Source organism: Orycteropus afer, unplaced genomic scaffold, assembly GCF_000298275.1.
Source record: "Orycteropus afer afer isolate SDZICR_OR568_19922 unplaced genomic scaffold, OryAfe1.0 scaffold00050, whole genome shotgun sequence".
Lineage (NCBI taxonomy): Eukaryota > Metazoa > Chordata > Mammalia > Tubulidentata > Orycteropodidae > Orycteropus > Orycteropus afer.
The window spans coordinates 13,070,593-13,081,301 of record NW_006921637.1 but is presented as its reverse complement, the minus strand read 5'-3'; the positions used below and the strand labels follow the sequence as shown (position 1 = coordinate 13,081,301).

Here is a 10,709-nt window from a genome sequence, read left to right as displayed (position 1 = left end):
CCAACCTTCCTTCCGAGGAGTGGCTGGTGGGTTTGAACCGCCAGCCTTCTGGTTAGCAGTCAAGTGCCTTAGCCATTATGCTACCAGAGCTCCCTGGGCCCATGTAGTCTACCCCAAAGCTGCATCCTGTTTCCTCAGTCTCACTGCTTCCAAGTTGTGGCTGCTCAGTTCTTTGGCCATTCTTTTAGGAGAACAAAACTAACTGCAGACTTTTCCTGCTGTTGACTTCAAATAAACTGCAGGTTCTACTGATTCTCAAAGAAAACTCAAGTATGAAAGTATCCCAGCAGCCACCTCCCTGTGATTAGTTACTACATTGGACATTCCTACACCATCTCTGGAGTGGTAAAGACTGATTTAAGCAGGGGTATGACTGTTTAATGCATGTTGTTGTTGTTACGTGCCATTGAGTTGGACCCGACTCATAGCGACCCCTCCTTGGGTTTCCAAGGCAGTATCACTACGGAAGTAGATCGTATCTTATTTCTTTTAAAAAGAAATTCTTCGTACCAACCTCACCCCACCCCCACCCCCCTTAGTGGCTCAGTGTCAGGACTTATCAGAATTCATGTACATACATACACACACTAAGACTAGCTGAGGGATATAAGATTCTCTTAGTTTTTACTTGTTACCCCTCTTCACCTTAAAAATGGGAAACCTCTAAGTTTTCTGATTGCCAATTCCTAGCAAAACTGGATGCCTTATGAATATGTAAGGGAGTTATAATAAAATAATATGGATGCAGCAGCTCTGTGTGTTCTGAAAAATGCTTCCCGAGCCTTTGGAGATTTCCAAATGCTCCTGGAAGACTAGACTTCCTGCTGAGGAGAGGAAAATGAGAGAATAGGACATGATTGGTTCAGTTAAGTTTACTATGATTTGGGCATGAAAAATGCTTCCTTCTGTCTCTTTTTAGATTCTTACAGGGCTGCATAAGCCCATGTTCAGTAAATCATTCAAAACAGGTCTGCTTAGCTCAGCACTTCCTACTGTGTTAAATGGGACCTAATTGCAGTGGATATAGGCCCCCTCCTATTGTGGAGCTCTTATTTCATTAGCATTACAGATTGGATTCTTGGAGATGACTTTCCTTGGTAATTTGTTTACAGTTGAGCCTTGCAAATTTTCACTTCCTTAATCTAACAGTCTGCTAATTCTTAGGATTTTGGGGGATAGAAGGACACTACCCTATCTGTCTACTTATCAGTAAAGACTTAGCTGTTGGGAGCCTTAATGAGATACAATGTCATTTCCAGAATGTGTTTTTTTTTTTTTTCAAAACAGGAATGACTGGTATATTATGCCATTTTCTCATGATTAATTAAAATCAATCTAACCATATAACTAAAATAAACAAAAGAAACTCATTTTATGATTCTGACATTATTGCTTTTTAATTGCACTGCTTCTCTAGCTCATTTTCAAAAATTGCCTCTCTGAAGTAGCTTTCCTGGTCATTAGTGAATATTAGTGCCTACTGAATATTTTCCTCTAAGGTGTACCCATTCATGTGCAGCTGCTGGTCACTGTCCAGCTGTTGAAAGTCCACTTCAGTCAGTAATTACTCAACTGTTTTTAGTGATGGCTGTGCTCCAAAGATTTTTTTCCTTCTCTCTCCTTTTCTCATTGATTCTACTTAAGACAGATAGTGTCTTTAATTCTGGGAGTAGATAATTGGTGACTGTGGTAAACTGCATTAAAAACTAAAGAGTAAAACGATTTTTTAAAAAATGCATTGGTCCCATGGAAGCTTTTTAGCTTTTTAGAAATCGTTGGTGGTATGTCAGTTACAGAGTGGCAGGTAGTACTCATACATATGAATGCTGGCACACAGGGACCCCAGGAAACTAGCATAGCACATCCCTCTTGCTGGTACAAACCAGGCTTCTTCATTCTCTCAACCACTGATTTTAAGCATGACAGTTTAGAGATTGTATCCCTGAGGTCAAAAATGTTTTTGCTGTCTGCCTCTTTTCCAAACGGATATTGGTAATAGCACCAACTTAAACCAAAAACCGAATCCACTGCCATAGAGTTAGTTCCAACTCATAGTGACCCTCATTGGGTTTCCAAGATAGTAAGTCTTTATGGCTCTTTCCCAGTCCTATTTTGATAGCCTTTTAGCCTAAACGGACTATTATTAAAGGTGCGTGGTAATGTACCAAACAGTGTTTGTTTGCTATTCATAAGGTTTTCCCTGGCCAATTCTTTGAGAAGTAGACAGCCTCTTCCTTCTTCCTAGTCTGTCTCAGTCTATAAGCTGGATTGTGGGGCTGGCGCAGGATTGGGCAGTGTTTCATTCTGCTGTGCATGGGGTCACTATGAGTCGGAAATGACTCGACGGCACTTAACAACAACAACAACAACAACAAGTCTTTATGGAAGTAGATTGTCCCATCTTCCTTCCATGGAATGGCTAGTGGGTTTGAACTACTAACCTTTTGGTTAGCAGTCAAGTGCTTTAGGCGCTGTGCTACTAGAGCTCCTTAGCACCAACTTACTAACTCTCTAAATGCAATCAAACCACAATTTGTTTCCAGCAATCCTCAAAAAGTATTGTCATCTCAGGATTCTTTGGCATTATTACCTGTATATTGGTCAGTATTTTTAAAGTCCGTTGGTCCTGTGGAAGGCCATTCATTGACTTGGGCAGCTAGAAAGAGGCTCTGGTAGTGAAGTCTGCTAAGCCTAATCCTACCTTTACTGGTCATTTTTATCTCCACTGCGTAGTACTCTAGCATCTTCAACCTATACTTACCAGAGTTCTAATTTTTAAAATAATATTCAGTGCCCATCCAGTCTTGTCTCTGTGGAGGCCAAACTTCAGAAGTACACTGTTGTAATCTGCCCATACTTTGTAAGCCAAGCCCCTGAATCAGCCTTACTCAGAAATAACTCTAGGGTTTTTTCAATATTATTCAGTCAACAGAGAGAGGTGAGAGGTTCAGGACCCATCAGTCCATACTCTCATGTCTACTTCAGCCTGTATACAGTCACTTGTGAAATTTGTGGATGGCCTGGTGGAGTAAGGAAAAGGCATCCCTGCTGCCCAGGATAAAGGGGTGCTGGTGCTGGTGCTGTTGGTGAGAGTCAAGTCCCCACAAATCATGTAAATACTACATGCTCGTGGTAGACAGAAAACAGGCAATCAGAAGAGAAAACAGTGACACATAGTTGGTTCCACCACTCAAAAATAACCACTATAAATTGTAAAAAGCACATTTATTGAGGTGTATCTGCCCATGGGTATAAATGGGACTTAAAACACTTCTTCCTTGCCTAATGTGTTAGAAACACATTCACAATATGTTACTTTTCACTGAAATCTCTGATCTTTTAAAATGTAGCTCCAGTTGTGTTTTTCTGTCTCCTTATGTTCCCTTGGCATTTCATCTCAGAAAGACCAGTGACTTTTGCAAATAGTAATTATAGACTGTCCATTTTAACAGGTTCATCTGCTTGTCCTCCAGAGAATCCTGTGGCAGCTTTCTGGGCCCATTGTTCAGAATATGGCTTTTCTCTTCTTTCAGGTGTCAGCGGAAGCAGTGGAGGGTAGGCCTCCCAGCCACCAGCGTGGTGATCACATTTCACAATGAAGCCAGGTCAGCCTTGCTGAGGACAGTGGTCAGGTAAGGCCAGGAGATGCCACTCATTGCCCACCTATGCAGCTGTGGAGGGATGCTAGGCACAAGGCCATGGATTCAAGTACAGTTAGACCATGGCTGTCAGTCTGTGGGTGAAGAGAAGGCGAACCATCTGTTCAGGACAAGGAAGTATTCATGGTTCTTCCAGCAAGTCTGGAGTCAAAGGTATGAGAACTGCTACCCCAAGTTATACCTACAAAGGCCTGGCAACCTTTATCTTTTTGTCTTTTCTCAGTGTGCTTAAGAAAAGCCCTCCCTACCTCATAAAAGAAATCATCTTGGTGGATGACTACAGCAATGATCGTAAGTATGATACCACCCTCAAGTCTGGCCTTTCTTGCTGCCAGCCTTCCTCACCCTGTGGCTGATAATGAATAGTGAAACAAAAACAAAAACCCATTGCCATCAAGTCAATTCCAACTCATAGCAACCCCCATTTGATTTCCAAAGCAGTAAATCTTTATGGAAGTAGATTACCCAGTCTTGCTTCCCCGGAGTGGCTGGTGGGTTTGAACCACCAACCTTCTGGTTAGCAATCAGATGCCTTAGGCACTGTGCTACCAGAGCTCCTTAATGAACAGTGAAGAGGCCAGAAATCAGAGCCACAGAAGAAGAGAGATGCCTCTGGAATGCCCCATAATGAGACCATGAGCCCTTAAATAATCAAGAGTTACTGTGCTTGAATACAGAGCACATTTGTTAAAACTTGAGGCTCTCAAAATGCTGTTTCTTTTCTTTGCCTAGCTGAGGATGGTGCTCTCTTGGGGAAAATTGAGAAAGTGCGTGTTCTTAGAAATGATCGGCGAGAAGGTAAGACTCTTTGCTTAGTTCAGTACCAAGACAGTTGAATTCTAAGGTTTCCTGAACCCAGTAATAAGTTAAAGTTTCAACTAAAAAAAAAAAAAATTAATTGCCTAATCTTTTTTTTTTTTCCCCCCTGTATTCTTGTACCTTTCTGTACCAGAGCCACTTGGGAGACTTCTCCCAGGCAAACTTGGGAAGGACATTAAAGCTTAACTAATTGAAATTTGTGTATATGAGGGCAGAAGTTCAAATTACATTTTTGTTTATGTATTTAGAAAATTGGCATCTCTCTTTCACAACCTTAGGAGTCTTTATGAGTCAGTAGTCGCTTGAGTATTAGAGTTTAGAAGAAAAACAAAGATTTCGTAAAGAGAAGTTCAATAACTCTATGCTCAAGACATCTGATAAAATAACTGAGATACAGATTTGACAGCCTCCTGAAGGTGAATCATCCCAAAAAGGGAAAGAGCACTGCACTTACATGCTTATTCAACATGAAACCTCAAAACTGCTGTCAGTCTCTCCTGTGCTAGAACAGTGCTCATGGAGTCTTCTTTATTGGCAGTTAGAAAAGAGACTCTAAAAGAGAAAATGTTACTTTGAAATATCTAGGGAGGAAGCTAAAATCACAAGGTAATTAGCACTCAATGCTGCAGGTAGAGAGCTTGGTGACTGCATTCTAGTCTCACCCATGGGCTGAAGAAATCTTCCAGTGTAAGAAAGTTGCAAACCTTTAAAATATGTGCCATTTTTTACTATTTGAGGGTGACACTGTTGATCATGGAATGGTGATTATGTTCTTTGGTCAGTGTGATCCAACTGCATCATTTTTTTTCTCAGCAAAAATCTAATTAACCAATAGTGATCGAGCATGTTTGGATGATGCTATCATCATATTTAACAAACTAAGATCATCAACCCAGTTGTTCAAGATATATAAATGATGAGATAGGCCTTGCCCCTTAGCTGGTTGTCTTTGTTGGAAAAACATCACTCTCCTAAGCTTAGAATAAACCAAAAGCTTGGAATCTATTACAGTATTTTTGCCCCTGAACAACTTACATAAATAACTTTGTGAATTAAAACCCAGAGTGTTTGCCACCCAATCCTTGAAAAGGTAAAGAGGAAATAGAAAAAGAAGAAAAGAAAGATTACTATCTTTTCATGTTGGCAGTTTACAATTGACAAAGCACCTGCTATCCTTATCAGAGAGTACCTTTACTCTGCTGAGCAGTAAAACCAATGCTTCTAGGTGGAAACTTTCGTTTGTGTAAGGTAGAATGTTCATTTGGATAAGAACCCATATTTATATGTTGGTTTTGGAGAGGGATGAGGAGAGGGGGTTTATAAGCAGCCAGATTGTGGTAGGCCTGTATGGAATAAATGAACTATAAGGTAGCTGAGTGAGACAACACATCCACAAACACACATACATATTTTTTAAAAAAAATTTTTTTAAGGCTCTAAGGATCACCTTCCTTTTAGGTCTCATATATTTTAAACATAAGCATAAGTATTTATAGCGATGCTACTAGATAGTAGGTAAGTCTGTTTCATAAAATGTGATAGTGAAGGAGCAGCCTTCACTAATCAAATATTAGTACTGGGAATTTTATTGTGCCAGTGAATAATTTGGAGAGTTTAAGACCATGCCTTGGCACCATCCCCAACTGAATAAAAATTTCTGGACTTCTAGGATTAGGACTTGGGCATCTGCATTTTTTACAAACTGTTTATGTGATTTTGATACACTTTGAAAGTTGAAGGCATAATTCTTCTATTTCATTTTATGATTAAAATATTAAAGCCCAGAGAGTTTACCTGACCTGCCCAAATCACACAGCTATTTAATGGTAGATATAGGGCCAGCTCCATGGCAGTGAGTTTGGTTTGGTTTTGGTTTATAGGGCCAGCTGGGTAAAGTACAATGGGTATAAATCATTTGGCTGCTAACCAGAATATCAGCGGTTTGAACCTACCATTTGTATTGTGTCAATGCATTTAAAAATTTGATGAAATGGACAAATAACTTGAAAGACACACATTACCAAAACTGACAAAAATAAAGTCTAAATATAAATGTCTTTTTATCTGTTAAAGCAATGAATTCACTAAGATGAGGCAGTCGGGTTCCATAAAGATTTCCAGCCTTAGAAACCCTATGAGGCTGTTCTCTGTCTTGTGACGTTGCTATGAGTCAGAATTGACTCATTGGCAGTGGGCTTTGTTTTGTTTTGTTTTTATAGATAGGACCAAAACCATGTTTATGATAAGTTCACTCATTTATTTGCGCTTATTGAGATGATCAGATGATACTTCTTTTTCAGTCTGTTGATACAGTGAAATTCATTGATTGATTTTCAAATGTTAAACCAACCTTGCATTCCTAACAAAAGCTCCACTTGGCCATGATATATTAGCTTTTTATGTATGTTATTGGATTTAATTTCCTAATATTTTCCTAAGGATTTTTATGCCTATGCTCATGAAAACACTGGTTGGTAGTTTTCTTGTAATATATGTTTGAAAGTTTGATACTAGGGTTATAAAACAGGCCTTATAAAACAAAATGAAAAGTGTTCTGTGCTCTTATTTTCTGAAAGATTTTGTATAATAATTTAATTATATATTCTCTAAATGATTGATAATTAACCAGTGAAGCCATTTAGTGTAGAAGTTTTCTACCTGGGAAGGTTCTAATAATGAATTTCATCGCTTTAATAGATAAAAGGCTATTTAGACTTTATTTTATGTCAGTTTTGGTGCCTTATGTCTTTTAAATTATTTGTCCATTTCATCAAATTTTCAAATGTATTGACAAAAGTCATTTATGTTACTGTCTTATTGTCTCTTTAATGATATGCTCTCATTATCACTTTACTGCCTGCAGTATCAGTACCTCTTTCAATACTTTTTAAGTAATTTGTATTTCCTTTTTTTCTTGTCAGTTGGCTAGAGCTTCATTGAATTTGTTAGTCTTTTCAAAGAACCAATGGTTGGCTTTTTTAATACTCCCACCTCTACCACTGTGCTTTCTATTTTGTTGGGTTTTACTCTTTATTATCTTCTCTTGTGTAATTATCTTAAATTTCTTTCCTTCTGTTTGGATTTTATTTGCTTTACTTTTTATAGCTTCTGAAGGTAGAAATTTAAGTTGCTGGTATTCTTTCTGAATGTAAACATTTAAAGCTATAAATTTCTTTCTAAGTACTGTTTTACCTGTTACTGTTCTTGTTAGGTGCTGCTGAGTTGGTTCTGTCTCATAGTGATGTTACATATAACAGAATGAAAAACTCGCTGGTCCTGCATCTTCCTCACAATTGTTGCCATGTTTGAGCTCATTGTTGCAGCTACTCTGTCACTCTATGTCATTGAAGGTCTTTCTCTTTTTCACTGACCCTCTACTTTACCAAGGCTGATGTCCTTCTCCAGGCACTGGTCCCCCCTGATAACATATCCAAAGTACATGAGATGACATCTTGCCATCCTCTTTTGTAAAGAACATTCTGGCTTTATTTCTTCTGGCCATCCGTGGTATATTTAATATTCTTCACCAACATCGTAAAAGAAGGGCATCAATTCTTCTTCAGTCTTCCTTATTCACTCTCCAACTTTTGCACATATATGAGGCAATTCAAAATACTATGGCTTGGTTTAGATGCACCTTAGTCCTCAAAGTGACATCTTTGCTTTTTAACACTTTAAAGAGGTCTTTTGCAGCAGATTTGCCCAATGCAATACATCATTTGATTTCTTGACTGCTGCTTCAGTGGGCACTGATTTTACCTGGATCCAGGTAAAATGAAATTCTTGACAACTTCACTCATTTCTCCATTTATCATGATGATGCCTTCCCACGACTCATCTGGTCTTCGGGCCTTAGTCTTCAGTGCATCAAATCTACTCTTGCGGTGGTGTCTAAATTCAGGTGGGACATACTAAAGATTGTACTTTGGCTCTTGTGAACTTGTTTCAATGTTCTTTAGCTACAACTTGAACTCACATATGAGCAATTGATGGTCTTTTCTACAGTTGGCCCCTGGCTTTGTTCTGACTGATGATATTGAGCGTCTCCATCATCTCTTCCCACACATGTAGTCAGATTAGTTCCTGTGTATTCCATCTTGGTAGGTCCACATGTATAGTTGTCATTTATGTGGCTGAAAAAGGTATTTCCACTGAACAACTCATTGGTCTTGCAAAATTCTATCATGCAATTTCCAGTGTCATTTCTATGACCCAGGTCATATTTTTCAACTACCAATCCTTATTTGTTTCCAACTTTTGCATATAAACCACCAGTAATTTTCAATGTGCCTCGATTGCATGTTTGATCAAATTTCAGTCTGCAGAAGTTGGTAAAAATCTTCAATTACTTCGTCTTTGACATTAGTGGTTGGTGTGTATAAATATGAATAATAGGCATATTAAGTGGTCTTCCTTATAGGCATATGGATATTATCCTACCTCTGATAGCATTGTATTTCCAGATAGATCATGAAATGTCTTTTTTGACAATTAAGCCATTTCTCCTCATTTTGTCATTCCCAGCATAGTAGACTATATGATTGTCTGATTCTAAATGGCCAATCCCAGTCCATTTCACTTCAGTAATATGTGAGATAGGGATCATTATGCGTTCCATTTCACTTCTGACAACTTCCAGTTTTCCAGGATTCTTACTTTGTACGTTCCATGTTCTAGTTTTTAATGGATGTTTGCAGCTGTTTCTTCTCATTTTGCATCATGCCACATCAACAAGTAGAGGTGCTGAAAGCACATCATTAATATTGACTCACCTTTGAGTTGACAGTTCTTCTAGTCGTATTTTTTTTTTTTTTTTATTGTGATTTGGGTGAAAGCTTACAGAGCAAATTCACTTTCCATATACCAGTTCACATATACTTTATCTCATGACATTGACTGTAATCTCCCACAATGCAACAGCTCTCCTCTCACTTCCTCCCCATAGCCACCTCCTCCCTGTGTCCTTCCCTCCCATGTACTTTTGCGCCCTGAGCTGTCTCCCTGTGCCTACACAGCCCTTCTATTCTCGCATGATTGTTCTCTCCAAGGAGTATATCTACCTAATTTAAATCTTCAGCTCATATGTCTGTCTTTTGTTTGGCTGGAAGCCACAGAAGTAGGTTCAATTCTAGACCTGAAGGACAGCTAGGGGCCATAGTCTCAGTGGTTCCATAAGGCTCTATCAGACCAGGAAACCTGGTCCCTTTTTTTTTTATTCCAAATGATTTTGAGTTTTGTTCCACATTGTTCTCCCACTCTATCTAGGATCTCTTACATAGATCACCCTCCGAGTAGTTTACAGTGATAGCCGAGCAGTAGCCATCTAGTTCTTCTGGTTTGATAGTCACATAGGCTGAGGATCTCATGGTGTCCTAGTTGCTTGGACTAATTATTTCCTGAATCTTTGGTTTTCTTCATTCTTCTTTGCTGGATGAAGAGAGACCCATCGTTGCATCTAGACCCATGGTTGCTTGCAAGCTTTAAAGATCCCAGTCACTACTGGCCAAAGTAGGATGTGGAACAATGTTTTGTGTAGTATGTTATGCCATTTGAGTTTGATGTCCCCTTGGACTATGGTCCCGAGCCCACAGGTCCAACTACTCGTTCCCTCTTGGTAGCTGGCTGTGGCCCAGAAGTGACTACAGCCTTGTCCCTTGTCAGCTCTACTGTATACCTGAGAATTCTTACAGAACATACCAATACACTTGTAGAAACATTGTCTGCCAACCCTATACAAGGTCTTGGGTACACTCCCCTCAACATAGTATACCTAATAGTTCAGCCTGTCCACCCATCTATCCACCCGTATATCCATGTTTGCCTTCACTGACAACGCAGTACTCTATGTGCAAAAAGGATTCATCTTTGTTGTCTGTACCTCCCATTTACCTATGTCTTCTTCCTCAGTGCCACTGTGTTGATCACTCACATTTGGTACGTTGCCCTTCTCTTCACTCAAATCAATACTAGTCTCTTCCTATCTAACAATGCTCCTTTCCCTGCCCTCCCACACCTGATAACCAACAAAGAAAATTTCTTCCATATATAAACCTTTCCTTGAGTTTTTACAATAATGGACTAATACAATATTTGTCCTCCTGTGATTGACTTATTTCACTCAGCATAATGTCCTCCATGTTGATCCACATTATGCAGTATTTTTCAGATTCAATATTATTCTTTTGTTGTTGTTGTTATTTGCCATCAAATTGGTCCCGACTCATAGCGACC

The 10,709-nt window shown here is 39.1% G+C and overlaps 1 protein-coding gene across 1 annotated transcript in view; it reads left to right on the top strand.

Annotated features, from left to right (window-relative positions):
• The window catches only part of GALNT2 (polypeptide N-acetylgalactosaminyltransferase 2), a 446,140-nt gene that overhangs the window by 325,780 nt on the left and 109,651 nt on the right, over positions 1-10,709 (top strand). Inside the window, exons 4-6 of the mRNA XM_007938499.1 lie at positions 3,534-3,632; positions 3,883-3,950; positions 4,392-4,457. Coding sequence (XP_007936690.1) covers positions 3,534-3,632; positions 3,883-3,950; positions 4,392-4,457 — 233 coding nt within the window. The remainder of the gene's footprint in view (positions 1-3,533; positions 3,633-3,882; positions 3,951-4,391; positions 4,458-10,709) is intronic.